Source organism: Bubalus kerabau, chromosome 12 (assembly GCF_029407905.1).
Source record: "Bubalus kerabau isolate K-KA32 ecotype Philippines breed swamp buffalo chromosome 12, PCC_UOA_SB_1v2, whole genome shotgun sequence".
NCBI lineage: Eukaryota > Metazoa > Chordata > Mammalia > Artiodactyla > Bovidae > Bubalus > Bubalus kerabau.
Genome location: NC_073635.1, coordinates 72,063,467 through 72,087,430, shown reverse-complemented (window position 1 = coordinate 72,087,430; position 23,964 = coordinate 72,063,467). Strand labels below are relative to the sequence as shown.

The 23,964-nt window shown below is 37.9% G+C and overlaps 1 protein-coding gene across 1 annotated transcript in view; it reads right to left on the bottom strand.

Annotated features, from left to right (window-relative positions):
• LOC129624645 (ATP-binding cassette sub-family C member 4-like) overlaps positions 1–23,964 on the bottom strand; it is a 198,503-nt gene that overhangs the window by 33,778 nt on the left and 140,761 nt on the right. Inside the window, exon 27 of the mRNA XM_055542799.1 lies at positions 4,446–4,535. Within this exon, the coding sequence (XP_055398774.1) occupies positions 4,446–4,535 (90 nt within the window). The remainder of the gene's footprint in view (positions 1–4,445; positions 4,536–23,964) is intronic.

Below are 23,964 nucleotides of genomic sequence, written 5' to 3'. Positions count from 1 at the left end.
TAAAGGTATGTACTTGCTAACATCGTCAGAGTATAAAATGAGTCAGTATGTGTAGAGTTTGTAGTGGTTGATACAAAGAAATCAACATATATTGCCTATTATTAATAATGCTGTCAGCTGGCCTCTCTTCATGTTCTACTTTATTTTATTCTTCACATGTATCAGCACTGAAAACTTATTACACATGCATTGACTGGTTTTCCATCTTTTCCACAAGAGTTTAAGCAAAATGGTAGAGACTTTATCAATTTTGATGACTGTGATGATCCTAGAATTACAACTATGCCTGTCTAAAGGTCTCTCAATAAATATTTGTTGGATGTATGAATGAAGCAATAAGTACATCTCATCTTGTGACATCTGTTCCTATAAATTAGGAAACAAATCCATACAGATAATTTACATATAATACCATTTTCTTACTAAATGGAAGTGTAAAAAAATATATTCTTCTAACAATTAACTGGCTCCAAGATAACATAACATCATAATGTAAACTGTGGAAGGCATTTTAAAAGTTATAATTTAAGGAAAACAGAGAGAATAATACTATTGAAAACTATATATCTCAGTATAAAATGCTTGAGATTGTTTTTGAGCTTGGGAAAGTAATAAGCTACAGCTAAACTGAAAGTAATAATCTGAATTTATAAGACAACCATTTCTATTATCATGATTTCAGAGTAACCTACTATATATACTGTATCTACTAGCCAGGTGCCAATGCCCCTCATAGGAGAGCGTGAGATGTCAGATGGTCTCCATATTTTGTAAAATCTTCCTACTTTTCAAAAAGAAAGGCAGGTGTGGGTTGGAAGAGACACTGAAATACAATCAACAGATGGAGAAGAGCTTTTACTAGAGCAGGACCAGCAGTAAAGGAAGTAAAGGGGGAGCCCATTCACCTAAATACAAGGTTCTGGAAAATGGGTGTGTGAGCTGTCTCTACAGCCAGGATTGAATCATGTGATTCCTGATGCACAGGCTGCTGACACCCAGATTTTTGAATCTTGGTTTCCTGTGTGATGAGATACACTTGTGTCCTAACAGAGATACTATCAACGTCAAACATAACTGGGTTATTTCTTCACAGTTTTCATGCCTTATGAAATATGCCATCCTTAGTTGTCTATTCCAGGAATAAAGCTGTTTTCTTTTTTTAACAGAAGCAACATGCCGCTGATTATTTTCAAGAGTTTTTGGTTTGTTTGTTTGTTTTTTAATTAGAGGATAATTGTTTTATAATGTTGTGGTGGTCTCTGCAATACATCAGCATGAATCAGTCACTATTTTAAATATATATGTATGTATATTAAATATATATATATATATATATATTTCCTTCTTTTTCAGAGTTTTATTTACCATGATTCCTTAACCTTTGAGAGATAAAGTGCTTCATCTTCAGGCACTACTCATGTTATATTGGTAGAGCTGCCCTTGCTTTTTAGGTGTCCCAATAGGCATTAATTTCTGATGAACTTTCCTCAATTTACAGTAAGCTATTTATCATTACATAAAAAAAAATTATTTTCAGAATACCTTGAAAAAACAACTAAGATGAGATGGGCAGCATTCATAAAACTGTCTCCCTTCTGAGTGTCCGATCAGTCAAGGAGGAAGGAGTAGACAGAACTAAGGATGGGTTCAGGATGGGGAACACATGTATACCTGTGGCGGATTCATTTTGATATTTGGCAAAACTAATACAATTATGTAAAGTTTAAAAATAAAATAAAATTTAAAATAAATAAATAAATTTAAAAGCTTCTTTTACTTTTAACTGAAGTTCTTAAAGAAGAAAACGTAGTGGTGCCTTCCTACTCTCAGGAAGACTCTGAGTTAGGGTTCACATTTTCCACTTGTTTTGCATCACTTATAAACAATTACTGGGGGGTTTTGGCTGGATGGCATCACCAACTCGATGGACATGAGTTTGAGTGAACTCCAGGAGATGGTGATGGACAGGGAGGCCTGGCATGCTACAATTCATGGGGTCGCGCCTGAACTGAACTGAACAGAATCCACCTAAAAATTGATCTTTTTGCTTGAGTTATACTTCTTAGACTGACAAATCATCTCATCACTCTGTTACTATAGGAAGTATTTCTTTATGACATTTTCATGTTTATCAATGAAAGATTTAGTAGATATTCTAAAAATTAGAATATCACATAAAAGTTATAAAGGAACAATTCCTAGAGAAATACAATGATGGGATGATTCCTCCCTAAGAGATACCACTAAAGTAACAGGACCACTTCTGGAAGTGGCATATGAAAACCACACACTTCACTTTGTGAAATAAACTCATGTTTATTTCTATTTACAGAAATTTCCAAATGTACTTTATTTAAGGGTAGATCTTAGTATTGTCTACCACTTCCAGCATTTCATCATTATTAGAATTCATAGGCTACTACATTTTATTTTGATTTTGGCTCCTACAGATGAATTAAATAGAAGTTAGATCCAAGTTCTAAGATAGCTTTTCAAAGGATTTATCTTCCAATTAATGTTTCTTCACTGTCCATGGAACAATGTGTTCTAAAATTCTATAGTAATTTTACTATTGGAGGATCTGTGAAGAGAGATCTCAGGCTTGGAAACAAATTGGAAAATAAGTTACCAATATTCCTAGTTTTTTGAAAGGTGTGTACTAATTTCATCATTAAATCTTTCCTCTGAGTCCAGTAGAAGTGGATCCCCCCATCTTCCTTTACATTTGATGGTTAACTGCTCTTCCTACCTCTTCTCTTCTAGAATTTCACTGTAGAAAGACTCACTGACTTAAATGGAATCAGAGGTCCACTGCTTCTCAAGTAGAAGGTGAAGCAATCAACCTGATTTAAGAGCATAAAATCCTCACAGTTGATAGAAAGCAGGGTGGGTGTGTGAGACTCAGTGCTGAAATCCTTCAGAAACCAGAAATATTGGCAGGAGATTGTCAGGCCTTCAAGTCAGCTTGCTCACAGTCAAATTCATCTGTGTATTACAGGTTTGAGAGCTACCCCTGAAAGGGTGACACGAAATGACAAAAAGTACCAATTCAAAACAACAACACTGTGTCACTGGGATTTGTAGGAGAAAAACAAAAAACATTTTTGTTTTGAGAGAAATAAGCCATGCTTCTCTGAACTGAAGAGATCAATCAAACATTAAGCATTTATTAAATACTTGCTTTTTAAAAGCAGAAAACTAAGCTAAGTCCTATGAAGGTTTAAAATCTGTCTATAGTTTAAAGGTTGAGATACATTTTCTGCCATAAGTAGCTTAGAATCAATTTAAAAAACTGGGGCAAATACACAAAATAATTTATATTAAAATATACCAACCAACAACACCTTAACACTCAAAATCCATTTCATGAAATGGGGAGGAGATTCAAAGAAGTAGTCCAAAGGGAAACACTACACAAATAGAACATCTTCTAGAAATGAACTTAAAACTATAAAAACATCACAAAAGCTCTAGGGTTCTGTTACTTGCATTTACTCTGCAGCATTCAAATAGCAGTCAATATATAATTATTATCACATTCAAACTGTATAATTTACCCTTATAAACACTTATGAAACATCACACTGTTTTAGTAGTATCATCTCATTTATCTTTCAGTTAATAATGAAAAGCTATTATTGTCTTCACTTAGTAGATGTTCCCTAATACCAGAGGAATACAATAAATATTACAGGGTAATTAGGGTAATTTATTCACTAGGTCACCAATAGAATTTGAACCCATAGTTTAAAAATCTAATTTAGTGCTCTGCTATAGTCAAAGCTATGGTCTTCCCAGTGGTCACGTATGGCTGTGAGAGCTGGACTGTAAAGAAGGTAGAGCACCAAAGAATTGATGCCTTCAAACTGTGGTACTAGAGAAGACTCCTTGGACAAAAAGGAGATCAAACCAGTCAATCTTAAGGAAATCAACCCTGGATACTCATTGGAAGGACTGATGCTGAACATGAAGCTCCAGTATTTTGGTCACCTGATGCGAACAGCCAACTCATTGGAAAAGTCCGTGATGCTGGGAAAGATTGAGAGCAGAAGAGGGCATCAGAGGATGAGATGGCTGGATGGCATCACTGGTGCAATGGACATGAACCTGGGCAAACTTTGAAGATAGTGAAGGACAGGGAGGATAGCATGCTGCAGTCCATGAAGTCCCAATGTGTCAAACACAGCTGTGGAACTGAATATAATACAACACAAAGACAAAGTAATGTGTCTAGTTGCTTTGGATTCTAGGGGAAAAGCTAAAGTGGAAATATGAGGCATTATATTCTTGCTTTTCATCAAAATCAATACACAGGTCATCAATATTCTGCTAGGAGGTAAACAAAGTCAGTTACATGGATAAGCTCCCCTTTAATTGCCTGCAGTGCTATAAATGTACACACACATATACTGATGCTAACAAACTAATAACATTTAATAAATTACCTCTTTTAAGGCATTCCATAGTTCCTTATCTGTATGTTCATTAAAAGGATCCAGATTTTTCCTCATTGTTCCCGTGAATAAAACAGGCTCCTAAATAACCCAAAATAGTAAATGTTATTAGTCCACTTTATCCATTTTATTCCAGTACTTACAGAATTAAAATGAACAAAATCAAAATTCACTGAAATCCAGAGGGATGGTATGGGGAGGGATGTGGGAGGGGGGTTCAAGATGGGCAACACATGTACACCCGTGGCAGATTCATGTTGATGTCTGGCAAAACCAATACATTATTGTAAAGTAATTAGCCTCCAATTAAAATAAATAAATTTATATTAAAATCTTTAATAATAAGATTGTAAATGCCTGTTTACAAAAACAGTATCTCTAAAATAATTTTCAGTTGTATAAACTGTGCTGCAAAATATCCTCTGGACCATTGAACATTAACAAAAGAATGCTGAGGTGTGTCACCTTAAGAAAAACCTGAAGAACAGAAAGGAAGATTTGATTGTTTTCAATGCCTCACTGGTAATACCTACCTAATAAAAAAAAAATGAGGATATAATTATTTGATAAATTTTACACCAACAGCACTAGATACATTGTCAATTTTGGTATGATACTAGGAAATACCAAGAGCATGATTTGTTGAGGTTTGAAAGGGTTAATAGTCAGGCAGGTATGGAGGCCAGGGTCTCCAAAGATGGGGAGAAGGCAAAAAGGCACATTCCTTGGCATAGCAGGAGGTTTCTCAAATCCTGTGTTGCTATGGGGACTATCTAAAACTAACTTTTTCAAACCTCCAGCTACTATCCGCTCAGCAAAACAGTATATCTTGCTCATGGGAATATCCTGTCTTAAGCTATGTTAATGAAACAATGTATCTTTATTAGAAACCTGTTTTTATTTAAAAACTAACATCAACTGCTTTATGGGTACAATTTATCTCACTCAGAGATACCTCAGTGAGAGACTGCTCCCCTCCTGCAGATGCTCTCTCAGGATGTATGTTATGGGAGAGGAGCCTGGTGCATTTCTCTCAGCCAGCCTTGTGTTTCTTTTATCTATGATTAGCAGCTCACTAACAATATATAATGCCTTGCTAAAGACTAGCAAGGGGGTACTCTCCCAGGCCCTCCCTTCCAGCACCTTTTGCTGGAAGCTTTCTATATTCCTGTTACATTTAAAAACTTTGTTACACAAAAGCTCTGAGTGGTCAAAACTGGTTGTCTTTGGTCCTGGATTGAAATTCTCTCCTCTGGAAGCCAAGAATACTGGCACCGTTCACAGCTCACAGCCATAACCTTTCAGGTTTGTGCCTCAAAGCAGAACTATTAAATAGTTTCACACTGGCACTGAAGAATAAAGCAGGCTATTTTCTCTACTGGTAAAAGTCTTCCCAGGATCTTGAATCTTTCCACATCTGTGAATGAAACATCTCCACGCATGCAAACAGAATGTCAATTACTGGGGCCTAAGGCTTCTCTTCAGAGAAGGCAATGGCACCCCACTCCAGTACTCTAGCCTGGAAAATCCCATGGATGGAGGAGGCTGGTAGGCTGCAGTCCGTAGGGTCGGTAGGAGTCGGACACGACTGAGCGACTTCACTTTCACTTTTCACTTTCCACTTTCATGCATTGGAGAAGGAAATGGCAACCCACTCCAGTGTTCTTGCCTGGAGAATCCCAGGGACAGGGGAGCCTGGTGGACTGCCGTCTATGGAGTCGCACAGAGTCAGACACGACTGAAGCGACTTAGCAGCACGGCTTCTCTTAGGGCCAAAGACGTGATGCTTTTGAACTGTGGTGTTGAAGAAGACTCTTGAGAGTCCTTTGGACTGCAAGGAAATCAAACCAGTCCATCCTAAGGGAAATCAGTCCTGAATATTCATTGGAAGGACCAATGCTGAAGCTGAAACCAATACTTTGGCCATGTGATGTGAAGAACTCCTTGGAAAAGATCCTGATGCTGGGAAAGATTGAAGACAAGAGGAGAATGAGATGACAGAGGTTGAGATGGTTGGATGGCATCACCAGTTCAATGGACACGAGTTTGAGCAAGCTTTGGGAGTTGGTGATGGACAAGGAAGCCTGGTGTGCTGCAGTCCATGGGGTCTCAAAGAGGCAGACACAACTGAGCGACTGAACTGAACTGAAGGGTCCTCTGTCTATGTAGAGATTACCTTTGACTCTGCATCAGCTGGTCCCCATTTCTCTCACCTGTGTGTCAGATGACCTGCATCACAGAACCTCATTACTACCTGCAAGCACACTGACTGACACTGTGCACCCTAGCCAGGCACCATAGTAACCGTTTGCATGAGTTATTTTAGGATAGGAGGTCCTGGTAAGGAACATGGAAATAGTAAGCCACCACCAACCAGAAGAATTCAGGAAAGGTCAGAAGGAGACACCACATGTCTGACCACCTCCAAGAATCCTTCTCTCTGGCATCCATCTTGGCTGAACAAAGCATGCACCACCAGGAGGGACTCTGAGTCAGAATGATTGGCTAAAGACAACCCAGAAACTCATCACATCACCTTAAAACCCAAGACTGTGAGCCATATGGCACAGGTGTTCTCCTGGGTTCCCTTTCCCTACTGCTCTCCACCCGGGTGCCCTTTCCCAATAAAATCTCTTGCTTTGTCAGCACATATGTCTCCTCGGACAATTCATTTCTGAGTGTTAGACAAGAACCCAGTTTCAGGCCCTGGAAGGGGTCCCCCTTCCTGCAACAGTAGGACACACAACCTTCATGCAAATATATACTACATTTTTTTTTTTTTCCTGAAAGTACAAATAAACCTCATTGAATAAGAGTTGGCTGGCAAAACAGTCAGGAAAACATTCTTATTCAATGTAACAATTTAAATGAAACATTAGTTTCAAAACTTTTTTCATTATGGTTTAAAGATTATACTTTTTAAAATGTAATTCATTGTGTCATATTCAGTACTGACTTTTTCCTTTGTTACAAACATAACACAAGGTCATTTTACATGTGACCCAAAAATAGCCACTCTGAATCAGAGCGTTTAGTGCAATAAATTGATAACCCCTCAACACAACTGCAGACAGAAAACTTCAGTCTTACTGGACCTTTGTATATGCTGCTGGAAGAATGACTATAAACTATATTGAAAAGACACCCTACCCACTAACTGAAGGTTAAAATGACCCAGGACCCAGACAAAAATCATACAAGTGGGTTACAAACAAGGCAGATAAAGCACAGTCTTAATCCTCATCATTTCAGTCCCAAAGCAAGAAACTGTCCTCTACTAAAGTATATCAAGAATATATCAGCGAAGTCAGAACAACTCTGATTCACCTTCTTCAACCTACTGAAGAAAACTCAGGGAATGGAAATACCAAAGAGCAGAACGGGCTGTGTAAAAAATACTTAGCTTTTGCTTTGATTTAAAAGAAGAAGAAGAAGAAAAAAAAAAACCCATCGAACATAAAAATAAATCTATGTAACCACAATAAAGATGCTGTTGATCTGTGCCAACCTTTAGGCTACAATCATAAATATTGAATTCACAAGCAGTCTCACTTCAATTTAAAACATCTTATTTGTACCAATAGGATAAGGAGTTCTATGTGTAGAATATCATCCAAAGAAGTTTTGAAATTCATTTTCCAGATCCTTTCAGATAAGCAGCTACTCCCTAAATACAATCTCACCTTGGTGTTCTTTCTGGGGAATATACTTAACTGCTTCACATTCTGAACACAAAGGATGCACAGACTTCAGATACCTGTTTCACTTAAGGAAACTATCTAAGAAGTACTTTCATATTTTGCTTTTTACTGAAATTTTGAACACAAATTGAGGAGTACCTTCCTAAGATTACACAGTATTTGTCTTTGAAAGTTCCCCCTAAAACTCCAGGACTGACGGTCTATGTCACCACTCCCCTGCCTCTGGTTCCTAGGCAAGTCCTTGTTGCTATCACATCTTCCCATTTCTGACCTGTTCATGGTGGGGTCAATAGTGATGGGGGAGAGAGAGACCATCCTGGAAGCTGCTGCTGCTAACAGGATCACAGGGCAGAGGGAGTCAGGGAAGATGATGCAGACCTGGATCACCTAAGTGGGGCAACTCAAAGAAACAGCTCTGGGCTCCCCCTTTGCAGAGTGTGAGCTCAGCTTGCTAGGACTCCTAAATCAAGGTCTTGAGAAAACAAGGATCACTGCTTCCTATTTGTTTGGGGGAAGAGGATCCTAAGTTTTCTGCTCTGAGACAAGTAACTTTAAGTAACCACAGTATCAGATTTTGTCCTGCTGAGACAGGACTCCTGCTGGATTCTGGAGTTTGGAATCTCTCTAAATTGAAGTCCAGGCTTTGCTGCTTGGTAAGTTAAGTTTCCAGTGCCCCAGATTTAAAATCTGTAAGATAAGGATAACCATAGAATTCTTTTGAGCAAAAAGTGGGAGATGGTAGAGAAAGAGGGTAAAACATGTTAAAGTGAAAATCACTCAGTTGTGTCCAACTCTTTGTGACCCCATGGACTATACAGTCCATGGAGTTCTCCAGGCCAGAAGACTGGAGTGAGTAGACTTTCCATTCTTCAGGGGGTCTTCCCAACCCAGGGATCGAACCCAAGTCACCCACACTGCAGGCAGATTATTTAACAACTGAGCACCAGGGAACATGTTAAAACGTGTTAGTTCAGTTCAGTCTCTCAGTTGTGTCCAACTCTTTGTGACCCCATGGACTGCAGCATGCCAGGCTTCCCTGTCCATCACCAATGCCCAGAGCTAAGGACTCCACAAATGTTAGGGATTATTATCAATACCTATGTAACCTCTCAGGGCCTGAAACAAACACTAGAGCAGCAGAAATTAGAGACAGAGGCCCTGTCCTCAAGGAGAGGAAGAAAATAGTCAAGAATGTGAGGAGGGCTAAAAAAATACCAGAGATCTTCATGGGGGACTGGAAAGTGTAAGTGGGTACAGGGTGGCGGTCAGGAAAGAATGTTATGAGATGGGAGTCAGAAATCAAAAGATAAAAAGGAAGTGATAGTCTCTCCTCTTGTTCCTTATTGAAAAGACAGATTTTTCTGTTTTGCCTTTCCCTAAAACTCCTATTTTGCTAATTTTCTTTCCCTTCACTCTTTACATTTAAATTAACAATGTGCTTTACACTATAAACAATAAATGTAAAGAAAATCACCCCAAACCATAAAAATATAAACAGAAATTAAGCAGCAATATCAGTCCAGAATGTGTTACTCTTTTTACTTAACTAGAAGTAACACTGGAAAGTTCAATGCCCTGATCCTTAAGGATAGTAATAGGTGCTACTGACTGAGGATTCCTAAGAACTAGAAATGGGCCACAACTGTTTTCTTATCCAGTTATATCTTTACAGCAAATCTGTGCAGCAGTAATTCCTAGAACTGGTTTAAGGACTAGGACGATGAACTTTAGAAGCTGAATGACTTCATCAAGGCCCCATAGTCATATGAGGCAGAGCAGAAATAAAAATGTGGGTCATGTTGATACTTGATCTACACTTTTAAACACTCTATCACTGGCTGCCTCCTGAATGACTTTCTTGGACCTTTTACACATTGCAAGATCTCTTCAGATTCTCTCTCTTGAGTCAACCAATACTGTACATTGGAGATAAAAGCATATAAATGTTCTGTATTTACAATGGTTGGTGGATACAAAGCTTAATAATGTTTTGTAAGCCAACTCTCTGGAGTGTGTACCTAGAGCAGGCCCTAACGTAGGATGGAAACTGATGGAACAAATCCAAAACCTGGTGATGTCAAGGGATGTTTAGTCTTTGCTCAGATGTACTGCCAAAATATTACTTGCAGAGCCAAGAATCAATCGGTGTTATATCTTTATTTATAGAGTACTTTTATATACACACACATACAAACTTTTCTTATCAAGAAGCATCAACAGGGTACATTTATAGATACTTTCATCCAAGGACATAAAATTACTTTGCAGACGTGCTAATTATTTCCAAAACTAATTTCATCTGGCCCATTTCAGAGATGGGTACAATCAAAACATAAATCTTGGGAATTTAAATTCATTTTGCTTTTCTTGTTGTTTGGTCATGTAGTCACCTCCAACTCTCTCACCCCATGGACCATCTCCCAGAGTTTACTCAAACTCATTTCCATTGAGTCAGTGATGCCATCCAACCATTTCATCCTCTGTTGTCCCCTTCTCTTCCTGTCTTCCATCTTTCCCAGCATCAGGGTCATTCCAATGAGTCAGATCTTCACAACAGGTGGCTAAAGTATTGGAGCATCAGCTTCAGCATTAGTCCTTCCAAAATGAATATTCAGGACTGATTGTCTTTAGGACTGACTGGTTTGATCTCCTGGCTGAGCAAGGGAGTCTCAAAAGTCTTCTCCACATCCACAGTTGGAAGGCCCCAGTTTTTCCGTGCTCAGCCTTTTTTATGTCCAGCTCTCACATCCAAACATGACTACTGAAAAAATTAAAGCTTTGACTATACAGACCTTTGTAGACAAAGTAATGTCTCTGCTTTTTAATATGCTGTCTAGATTAGTCATGGCTTTTCTTCCAAGGAGCAAGTTTCTTTTAATTTCATGGCTGCAGTCACCATCTGCAGTGATTTTGGAGTCCCCCACAATAAAGTCTCTAACTGTTTCCATTGTTTCCCTATCTATTTCCCATGAAGTGATGGGACCAGATGCCATGATCTTTATTTTTTGAATGTTGAGTTTTAAGCCAGCTTTTTCACTCTCCTCTTTCACTTTCACTCTTGCCTTCATCAAGAGGCTCTTTAGTTCCTCTTTGCTTTCTACCATAAGGGTGGTGTCATCTGCATATCTGAGGTTATTGATATTTCTCCTAGCAATCCTGATTTCAGCTTGTGCTTCATTCAGTCCAGCATTTCACATGATGTACTCTGTGTATAAGTTAAATAAGCCGGGTAACAATATACAGCCTTGACATACTGCTTTCCCAATTTGGGACTGGTCTCTTGTTCCATGTCTGGTTCTAACTGTTGCTTCTAGACCTGCATACAGGTTTCTCAGGAGGCAGATAAGGTGGCCTGGTATTCCCATCTCCTTAAGAATTTTCCACGGTTTGTTGTGATCTACACAAAGTCTTTAGTGTCGCCAATGAAGCAGAAGGAAATGTTTTTCTGGAATTCTCTTGCTTTTTCTATGATCCAGTGGATGTTGGCAACTGATCTCTGGTTTCTCTGCCTTTTCTAAATCTGGCTTGGACATCTGAAAGTTCAAGGTTCATGTACTGTTGAAGCCTAGCTTGAAGGATTTTGAGAATTACTTTGCTAGAATGTGAAATGAGTACAATTGTTCATTAGTTTGAACATTTCTTGGCATTGTCCTTCTTTGAGATTGGAATGAAAACTGACCTCTTCCACTCCTGTGGCCACTGCTGAGTTTCCAAATTTGCTGGCATACTGAGTGCTGCACTTTTACAGCATCATCTTTGAGGCTTTGAAATAGCTCAGCTGGAATTCCATCACCTCCACTTTTTTTTTTTTCATAGTGATTCTTCCTAAGGCCCACTTGATTTCACACTTCATGATGTCTGGCTCTAGGTGAATGATCATACCATCACAATTATCCAGGTCATAAAGATCTTTTTTGTATAGTTCCTCTGTGTATTCTTGCCACCTCTTCTTAATATCTTTTGCTTCTGTTAGGTCCATGCCATTTCTGTCCTTTATTGTGCCTATCTTTGCATGAAATGTTCCCTTGGTATCTCTAATTTTCTTGAAGAGATCTCTAGTTTTTCCCATTTTGTTGATTTCCTTATTTCTTTGATTGTGTGCCTAAAAAAGCTCTCTTATCTCTCCTTGCTATTCTCTGGAACTCTGCATTCAAATGGGTATATCTTTCCTTTTCTCCTTTGCCTTTATGGTCTCTACTTTTCTCAGCTATTTGTAAGGCCTCCTCAGACAACCATTTGCCTTTTTGTATTTCTTTTTCCTGTGCATGGTTTTGATCATCAATTTATTTCCATCCATAATCACTAAGTGATGAATCTAATAGACAGAGAGAATCTTAAAATACAGATTTTATGTGCTGAAAATTTCTTCCCATTTTTCCTGAAAGGGTTTTTTTTTTTTTTTTTTTTTTTTTTAATTTAAATTGTGGTGAAAGTCACTCAGTTGTGTCTGACTCTTTGTGCCCAATGGACTGTACAGTCCATGGAATTCTCCAGGCCAGAGTATTGGAGTGGGTAGCCTTTCCCTTCTTCAGGGGATCTTCCCAACCCAGGTCTCCCACATCGCAGGCAGATTCTTTACCAGCTGAGTCACAAGGGAAGCCCTAATTGCGGTAAAATACACATAAAATTTTCTACTTAACCACTTTAAGTGTACAGTTCAGTGCTATTAAACACATTCCCATTGTCATAGAGCCATCACTACTATCCAGGCATAGAATTCCTTTTATCTTTCAAAACTGAAACTCTGTACCTATTAAACAACTACTCCCCTCCCCTTTGTCCTTGCAATTCCTGGTAACCCTCTCTCTTGTTTCTGTCTCCATGAATTGACTACACTAGGTACCTCACATTAGTAGAATAATACAATATTTGTCATTTGTGACTGTTTGATTTCACTTAGCACAATGACCTCAAGGTTTTTCTGTGTTGTAGCATGCTTCAGAATTTCCTTCCTTTATAAGGCTGAATAATATTCCATGAGAAACTACTATAGTCCTGAAATCTGACTTCAGTTGATCTGCAGCTATGGATCTGTGATGGTGGCTTTATGAACACAGTGTCTTGAGGACACCAGGGCTGATTGCCTGCATTCTCATAGTTGATGCAGAGCCAAGGATAGTGCCAAAACAGTATTTCATGAGCCCACACAATAGGTGACAGGTTAGACCAGGGAACCCACTCCTTGGTGGACAGTTCTAGCACAGGAATACTCAATGGTTCCTCTCCCAGTGGGAGAGCTCCAGGTCTGCCTACACTGCAGCTCAGAAACAGATATGGGGACTTCTACTATAATACGTGAACCATGAACTTCCAGGTGTTCAAGCTGGTTTTAGAAAAGGCAGAGGAACCAGAGATCAAAATGCCAACATCTGCTGGATCATGGAAAAAGCAAGAGAGTGCCAGAAAAACATCTATTTCTGCTTTACTGACTATGCCAAAACTTTGACTGTGTGGATCACAATAAACTGTGGAAAATTCTGAAAGAGATGGGTATACCAGACCACCTGACCTCCCTCCTGAGAAATGTGTATGCAGCTCAGGAAGCAACAGTTAGAACTGGACATGGACCAACAGACTGGTTCCAAATAGAAAAAGGAGTATGTCATGCCGGGAGCCTGCGGTGAGGAGCTCCACCCGTGGCAAAGGTCATGAGGAAGGAGGCTCGGCATACGCAAAGGCAGGATCGAGCCTCAGGAGTCCCCCTGGAAATTTTCGAGCATCTACCCCTAAAACCAGAGTCTGCCTACTTTCTGCTTTGTGCTCTCACCTACACCTCTGACTTTATGGGAGGCTGTCCCCCACTACCTCTCTCTGAAAAAAAAGAGTTAACTTACAGCTCGAGTTAATTCCTGGGTGTGACAGTGTTTCAACCTACAAACTCCTTTGGAAGTCCTCTAGCCTGCCTGAATAGATTTTTCCGGCCACATGTGATTGTTCAGAACCTCCCAACTGTGAGAAGCATGAGATGTTCTAAACTGTCTAAATACGGATTCCTTTGAGCAGTTAAAAGATTGATTAGAAATTGTATTGGTGAAGGGTTTTTCACTTCTTGGGCCAATATTTGCTGCTAAGTCTCCATATCCCTTACCTACTGTGTCCCTGGCAGTGTATTAATATAATTGGTGTAAGTAGTAGCTTTAATGTTTGTAACCTTGGACCCTTGAGTTAATTCTTTTTCTTGTTATAGCCCACCACACCTTTGCCCTATAGGAATGCAACTTTATCTAATGCTTTTGGAGGGTGGCGCCTGACTAAACACCTTTAGAGAAAATCGAGTTTTCTGAAGAAAGGATCTTAAAATGTTAACAGGCCTCCGGGCCAGAAGATGATGCAAATCACCTAAACTTTTGCATATGATAAGTTTGCAGGAAGAAAGCCTGGCTTACTGCATGACTCTACCTCTTCCCCCATTATCCTCTATGCATAACTTAAGGTACAAAAACTACTTTGGAAAATAAAGTGTGGGCCTTATTCACCGAAACTTGGTCGCCCCATGTCGTTCTTTCTGTCACCTTCTGGCTGAATTATTCAGCCTCTTTTCTCCACTGAATTTCCTCAATGAGCTATCCTTATTTCAGCCTCTTTTCTCCCCTGAATTTCCTCACTGAGCTATCCTTATTTAACCACTCTTTATATTTTTAATTAACATTTAAATAAGCTGTTGTTTCCTGATTGCCGAAGCCGTCTCCCCTTCAAATTCCCTGGATCCACTGGGGCTGGACCCCGGCAATGTCAAGGCTGTATATTGTCACCCTACTTATTTAACTTATATGCAGAGTACATCATGAAAAACGCTGGGCTGGAAGAAGTACAAGCTGGAATCAAGATTGCTGGGAGAAATATCAATAACCTCAGATATGCAGATGACACCACCCTTATGGCAGAAAGTGAAGAGGAACTCAAAAGCCTCTTGATGAAAGTGAAGGAGGAATGTGAAAAAGTTGGCTTAAAGCTCAACATTCAGAAAACCAAGATCATGGCATCTGGTCCCATCACGTCATGGGAAATAGATGGGGAAACAGTGGAAACAGTGTAGACTTTATTTTTGGGGGCTCCAAAATCACTGCAGATGGTGATTTCAGCCATGAAATTAAAAGACACTTATTCCTTGGAAGGGAAGTTATGGCCAACCTAGATAGCATATTCAAAAGCAGAGACATTACTTTGCCAATAAAGGTCCATCTAGTCAAGGCTATGGTTTTTCCAGTGGTCATGTATGGATGTGAGAGTTGGACTGTGAAGAAAGCTGAGCACCGAAGAATTGATGCTTTTGAACTGTAGTGTTGGAGAAGACTCTTGAGAGTCCCTTGGACTGCAAGGAGATCCAACCAGTCCATTCTAAAGGAGATCAGCCCTGGGTGTTCTTTGGAAGGAATGATGCTAAAGCTGAAACACCAGTACTTTGGCCACCTCATGCGAAGAGTTGACTCATTGGAAAAGACTCTGATGCTGGGAGGGATTGAGGGCAGGAGGAGAATGGGATGACACAGGATGAGATGGCTGGATGGCATCACCGACTCAATGGACATGAGTCTGAGTAAACTCTGGGAGTTGGTAATGGACAGGGAGGCCTGGCATGGTGTGATTCATGGGGTCACAAAGAGTCGGACATGGCTGAATGACTGAACTGAACTGACTCTAATAACTGGGAAGCAGGCCCTTTCTCTGAGAGGACTATGAAACCACAGAGCAAAGAAGAAGCTCCACACAACATCAAGTGCAGGCTTTGGTCACCACACCACGCATACCCCCTATAGATGGGATAGCCACCAGCACACACTGAGGAAAGATGCAGGAGGCATCCATAATGGTAATAAAAACAGTCTCACACTAAAAACATTAAACTCACACAATTGACATAGGGACACTCCCATATAAAAACAGCCTTGCCAGACCACAGTAGATAACTCTTTCTCTTAAATTCCTAGAGTACGAGAAATATAAGCAAAATGAAGAAGCACAGAAACCACTCCTAATCAAAAGATCAAGAGCAATCCCCTGAAAGAATGATGAAACAGACTTCTTCAGTCTATTAGACTCTGAGTTCAAAAAGAAAGAAATGAAAATTCTGAAGAAATTAAGAAAGACTATCAATAGAAATGTAGATAACTCTAAAAGTGAACTAGAGACTAATGAGGAACCAAGAAAAAATAGAAAACCTATTTTCTGAGGCAAAAGCTGAGCTAAAGTCTTTCTGAAGCTAAAGCTCCAATACTTTGGCCAAGTGATGTGAAGAGCTGACTCATTGGAAAAGACCAGTTGCTGAAAAAGACTGAAGGCAAAAGAAGAAGGGGCTAGCAAAGCATGAGATGTTTTGATAACATCACCAACTCAATGGATGTGAATTTGAGTAATCTCTGGGAGACAGAGGAGCCTGATGTGCCACAGTCCAAGGGGTTGCCAGAGTCTGACATGTCATAGCAACTGAACAACAAACAACATAGACAATAAATAGCAAATGGCAGAAGAATGAATACATGATGTGGAAGTTAGAACAATGAAAATCACCGAATCAGAACAGCAGATGGACAAAAAAAAAAAATGAAAGCAATCACGATCCTATGGAACAATATAAAGTGTGCCAATCTATACATGATGGGGATCCCAACAGGAAAATACAGAGAAAATTGGAAATAAAAATGTTTTTGAAGAAATTAGGGCTTAAAACTTCCCAAATCTAAAGAACGAACCAAATATTTAAGTACAGAAAGCACAGACAGTCCCAGACTAGATAGATAGAAACAGATCTACACAAAAACATATTTAAAATGGCAAAAGTTAAAGAAAGTATTATAAGGGCAGCAAGAGAAAAAGAGTTAATTACAAAGTAATTTCCATAAGGCTATCAGTTGATTTCTCCATAGAAATCAAGAAGTGGCCAAATACATTCAGTGTACTGGAAGGGAAAAACCTGCAACCTAGGATACTCTACCCAACAAAATAATCATTTAGAATATGAGAGGTAAAGAATTTCTTAGACAAGCAAAAATTAAAAGGATACAGTAATATTAAGCCTATCCTAGAAGATATATTGAAAATTTTCTCTAAATAAAAAATCAAGTAAATTAGAAAAAAAAAAAGAAAATCACAATTGGAAAATAAATCACTTAAATAATCCAGTACATAGACTTAATTTTTTTTTTTTTTTTTTTTTTTTGTGAAAGCAATGATAACTACAATCAACAGCAAAAGAGTAAACATGAAGATGTGAAACAGAACATCAAAATCACAAAATGTGGGGGAGGAAAGTAAGAAAATGTAGATTTTTCTTAGAATGTATTTGAGCCTAATATGACTACCAATCTAAAATAAGTGTCATCAGCTATAGGAAGAGGTTAATATACTTGTAAAACAAATAAAAAACATACAGCAGACTCACAAAAACCAAAAAGAAGAAAGCATAAGCACAATACAAAAGAAAACCATCAAATCAAAGAAGGAAAAACAAATGAAAGATGAAATACAAAACAAACTGGAAACAAATACATATCTATTGATAATTACTTTAAATGTCAATGGACTAAATGCTCCCATAAAAAAGACAAAGAGTGGCAGATTGGATTAAAAAAACAAACAAACAAGAACCTACAATTTGTTGCTGGTGTGAGACATGCAACAGGGCAAAGGACACATGTAGACTGAAAGTGAAGGGATTAAAAAAAAGGTATTTCATGCAAATGGAAATGACAAGGAAGTGGGAGCTCACAATATTCATGTCAGACAAAAAAGACTTTAAGACAAAGGCCATAAAGAAAGATAAAAAAGGACATTATATAATCATAAAAGGGCTAATACAAGAAGAGGATATTACATTCATCAACATAAATGCACCTAATATAGGAACACCCAAATACATAAAACAAATACTAACTGAAATAAAGGTAGAAGCTGACAGAAACACAGTAATAGTAGGAGACCTTAACACCCCACTGACATCAATGGACAGATTTTCCAGACAGAAATCAATACAGCAACAGAGATCCTAAATGATATATTAAAATAGTTAGACTTAACTGATATTTTCAGGATATTACATTACAGCCCCCCAAAACACAGAATATAAATTTTCAAGTGTACATAGAACATTCCCTAGAATAGACCACATACTAGGGCATAAAACAAGCCTCAACAAATTTAAAAGAAAATAAATTATTTCAAGCACCTTTTTTGGCCACATGGTCATGAAACTAGAAATCAAACATGGAAAGAGAAATGAGGAAAGCATGATTATATGGAGACTATATAATATGTTACTAAAACAAACAATGGGTCAATGATGACATCAAAGAAAAATTGTATACCTTGAGACAAATAACAGTGAAAACACAACCAGATAAAATCTACAGGATGAAGTAAAAGCAGTTCTTAGCAGGAATTTCATAGCAATACAGATCTTCCTTAGAAATAAAGAAAAAAAAAAGCAAGTAAATAGCTTAACCTATCACCTAGGAATTAAGGAAAAAAGAACAAACAAAACCTAAAGTCAGCAGAAGGAAGGAAAAAATAAATATCAGAGAGGAAATATATAGGGATTAAAAAATCAAGAAAACCTAGAGCTGTTTCTTTGAAAGGGTAAAAAAAAAAAAATTGACAAACCTTTGTCCAGTCTAAACAAGAAGAAAAGAGAGGACATAAGTAAACAAAAAGAAAGAGGAGAAATAAGACCTTATATTGTAGAAATAAAAAAGAGAGAGAATACTACAAAGATTTAGATGCCAACAAATTGGAGAGGTTAGAATAAATGGACAAGTTTCTAGAAACCCAGTGTGCATCAAAACCGAATCAAGAAGAAACAGATAATTTGAGCACACTACACACTAGAAGTAAAACAGATTCTGCAATATTTTTTAAAAAATCCCTGCATATAAAGTCCATGAAAGGATGGCTTCACTGGGGAATTCTACCAAACATAAAAAGAAGAACCTATACCAATCCTTATCAAGCTCTTCCAAAAGACAGAAAATGAGGGGATACTCCCAAAGTCACTCTATGAGGCCACAACTACACTGATACAAAAAACAGACAAAAACACTAACAAAAAAGAAAATGACAGCTTAATAACTTAGATGAACATAGATGAAAAATTTCTCAACAAAATATTAGGAAAGTAAATCCAACAACAGATAAAAGAAGATTAGGCATCATGACCAAGTTGGGTTCTTCCCAGGGTCACAAAGATTGTTCAACACACACAGGCCAATCAATGTGACACACCACATCAACAGAAGGAAAAGACAAAAACCACATGGCCATTCCAATAGATGTATAAAAAGCATCTGATATCCATCCATGATGAAGAAAAGGCCTACCAAAGTGGGTATCATGGGAAAATATCTTAATCTCACTAAAAGCTATTTATGACAAACCCACAGCCAACATACAACTCAACAGTGAGAAGCTGAAACCCTCACACTAAAATATGGAACAAGACAAGGATGCCCATTCTCACCATTTTTATTCAACATAGTATTGGAAGTCCTAGTCACAGGAATGAGTCAAGGAAAAAAAAAAAAAAGTATCCAAATGAAAAAGAAGTGGGAAAACTGTCCTTATATGTAGATTATATGTTACATAGAACATCCTAAAGAACATCCTCCCCACAAAAACTCTTAGAACCAATAAATGAATTCAGCAAGATAGCAGGATACAAGATTAACATAAAGAAATCAGTTATATTTCATTACACTAACAATGAAATATCAGAAAAGGTATATAATAAAAAATATTAAAAAAAAAAGCAATCTCTTTTAAAATGGCATCTACAAGCTAAAATACTTAGAAACAAATCTCATCAAGGAGTGAAAGACTTCTTTGCTAAGAATAAACAACATTGATAAAGGAAATTAAAGATGATTCAAAGAAATGGAAAAATACCCCATGCTCCTGGGTTAGAATAATTAATATTATTAAAATGGCCATGCTACCCAAAGCAATCTACAGATTTAAAATGATTCCTATCAAATATTTCACAGACTAGAACAAATCACCCTAAAATTTAAATGAAACCATAAGAGATCAAGCATTGCCAAAACAATCCTGAGGAAAAATAACAAAGCAGGAGTCATAGCCCTCCCAGACTTCAGACCACACTACAAAGTTACAATAATCAAAACAGTATGGTATTGGCATGAAAATAAACATATAGATCAATGGAAAATAATAGAGACCCTAGAAATGAATCCATACACTTACACTCAGATAATCTTCAATAAGAAATGCAGGATTATGCAATAGAGAAAAGACTGCCTCTTCAGATTCCTACTATGGGAATCTGGACTGCTACATATGAATCAATGAAGTTAGAGCACACTCTTACCATACCCCAAAATAACTTAAAGATTTAAATATAAGACATGACACCATAAAACCTCCAGAGGACAACTTAGACAAAACATTCTTTGACATGAATCATACCAATGCTTTACGTCAGTCTCCCAAGGGAACAGAAATAAAAGGAAAAATAAACAAATGGGGCCTAATCAAATGTAAAAACTTTTGCACAGCAAAGGAAATCATAAACAAAATGAAAAGACAACCTATGGATGGGAGAAAGTATTTGAAAATTTTGTGACCAATAAGTGCTTCATTTCCAAAATATACAGTTAATATATATAACTCAACAACAACAAAAAAACCCCAAACAACCCCAATTGAAAAATGAGCAGAATATCTAAGTAGCAGAAGGCAGTATTGGAGATTCCTTAAAAAACAAGGAATAAAACCACCATATGACCCAGCAATCTCATTCCTAGTCACATACCCTGAGGAAACCAAAATTGAAAAAAGACACGTGTATTCTGTTGTTCATTTCAGAACTATTTACAATAGCTATAACATGGAAGCAATCTAAATGTCCATCAACAGATGAATGGATAAAGTTGTGGTACATTTCTGTGAAGAAGACATACACTGGCCAACAGGCACAACAAAAGATGCTTAAAATTGCTAATCACTAGAGAGATGCAAACAACACTGAGGTACTACTTCATACTGGTCAGGATGGCCATCATTTAAAAGTCTACAAATAACAAATGCTGGAGAGGATATGGAAAAAAGGGCACTCTATTACAATTTTGGTCAGAATGTAAATTGATACAGCCTCTATGGAAGATGGTATGGAGAATCCTTATAAAACTACAAATAGTTTAGTCAGGTACCACTTGTTTACTTTTGTTTTTATTTCCATTATTTTAGGAGGTGGGTCATAGAGGATCGGATCTTGCTTTGATTTCCCCAAAGAAGACATACAAATGGCTAACAAACACATGAAAAGATGCTCAACATCGCTCATTATTAGAGAAATGCAAATTAAAACTACAAAGAGACATCACCTCATGCTGGTCAGAATGGCCATCATCAGAAAGTCTACAAACAATAAATGCTGGAGAGGGTGTGGAGAAAAGGTACACTCTTGCACTCTTGATGGGAATGTAAGTTGATACAGCCACTATGGAAGATGGTATGGAGAGTCTTTTAAAAACTAGGAATAAAACCACCATATGACCCAGCAATCTCACTCCTAGGCATATACCCTGAGGAAATCAAAATTGAAAAAGACACATGTATCCCATTGTTCGTGGCAGCACTATTTACAATAGCTATAACATGAAGCAACCTAGATTTCCATCAACAGATGAATGGATAAAAGAGTTGTGGTATATATACACAGTGGAATATTACTCAGCCATGAAAAGGAATGCTTTTGAGTCAGTTCTGATGGGGTGGATGAACCTAGAACCTATTACACAGAGTGAAGTAAGTCAGAAAGAGAAATAAAAATATCGTATTCTAATGTATATACACAGAATCTAGAAAAATGGTACTGAACAATCTATGCACAGGGCAGCAGTAGAGAAACAGATATGGAGAATAGACTTGTGGACATGGGGAGAGGGGAGGTGAGGGTGAAATGCATGGAAAGAGTAACATGGAAACTTACATTACCATGTGTAAAATAGACGGCCAATGGGAATTTGCTGTATGGCAAAGGAAACTCAAACAGAGGTTCTGTATCAACCTAGAGGAGTGGGATGGGGAGGGAGATGAGAGGAAGGGAAAAAAAAAAAAAAAAAAAAAACTACAAACAGAGTTGCCATATGGTCCAGCAATCCCACTACTGGGCATATATCCAGGAAAATGTATTTCAAAATATACATGCATCTGTATGTTTACAGCAGCACTATTCATAATAGCCAAGACATGGAAGGAACCTATTAATAAATGTGCATTAATAGATGAATGGATAAAGAAGATGTTATATATATATATATATATATATATATACATACATATATATATATATATATATATGTAATGAAATACTACTCAGCCATAAAAAGAATACAAAATGTCATTTTCAACAACATTGCTGGACCTAGAGACTACCATAATATATGAAATAAGTTAGAAAGACAAACATCATATGATATCATTTGTATGTGTAATTTAAAATATGAAACAAATGAACTTATCTACAAAACAGAAACAGACTCACAGATAGAGAACACACTTGTGGTTGCCACAGGAATGGAGCAGGGGGGAGGGACGGACTGAGAGTGTGGGATTCACAGATTGATACTATTATGTATACAGTGTATAGACAACAAAGTCATACTGTTGTACAGGGAAGAATATTTAATATCCTGTAATAAATAACCATATTCAGAAAAACATCTACTTCTGCTTTATTGACTACACCAAAGCCTTTTGACTGTGTGGATCACAACAAACTGTGGAAAATTCCTAAAGAGATGGGACTACCAGACCACCTTACGTGCCTTCTGAGAGATACATATGCAGGTCCAGATGCAACAATTAGAACTGGACATGGAAAAAAAAGACTGGTTCTAAATCAGGAAAGGCACACATCAAGGCTGTATTTTGTCACCCTGCTTATTTAACTTATATGCAGAGTACATCATAAGAAATTCAGGGCTGGATGAAGCACAAGCTGGAATCAAGATTACCACGAGAAATATCAGTAACTTCAGATAAGCAGATGACACCACCCTTTTGGCAGAGAGTGAAGAGAACTAAAGAGCCTCTTGATTAAAGTGAAAAAGGAGAGTGAAAATGTTGGCTTAAAATTCAACATTCAGAAAACTAAGATCATGGCCTCTAGACCCATCTCTTCATGGCAAATAGATGGGGAAACAATGGAAACAATGACAGACTTTATTTTCTTGGGTTCCAAAAAACACTGTTGATGTTGACTGCAGCCATGAAATTAAAAGACTCTTACTCTGTGGAAGAAAAGCTATGACTAACCTAGACAGCATATTAAAAAGCAGAGGCATTACTTTGCCAATGAACGTCCATCTAATCAAAGGTATGGTTTTTTCAGAAGTCATGTATGAATGTGAGAATTGGACTATAAAGAAAGTTGAGTGCTGAAGAATTGATGCTTTTGAAGTGTGGGGTTGGAGAGGACTCTTGAGAGTCCCTTGGACTGCAAGGAGATCAAAGCAGTCAATCCTAAAGGAGATCAAACCTGAATGTTCTTTGGAAGGACTGATGCTGAAGCTGAATCTCCAATACTTTGACCAACTGACTCATGGGAAAAGACCTTGATGCTGGAAAAGACTGAAGGCAGGAAGAGAAGGGGACGACAGAGGATGCAATGGTTGGATGGCTCACTGACTCGACAGATATGAGTTTGAGCAAGCTCTGGCATTTGGTGATGGACAGGGAAGTCTGCGTGCTGCAGTCCATGGGGTCACAAAAAATCAGACATGACTGAGCAACTGAACTGAACTGAAAACTGAAATAAATCATAGTGGAAACAATATGAAAAAGTATATATATATATA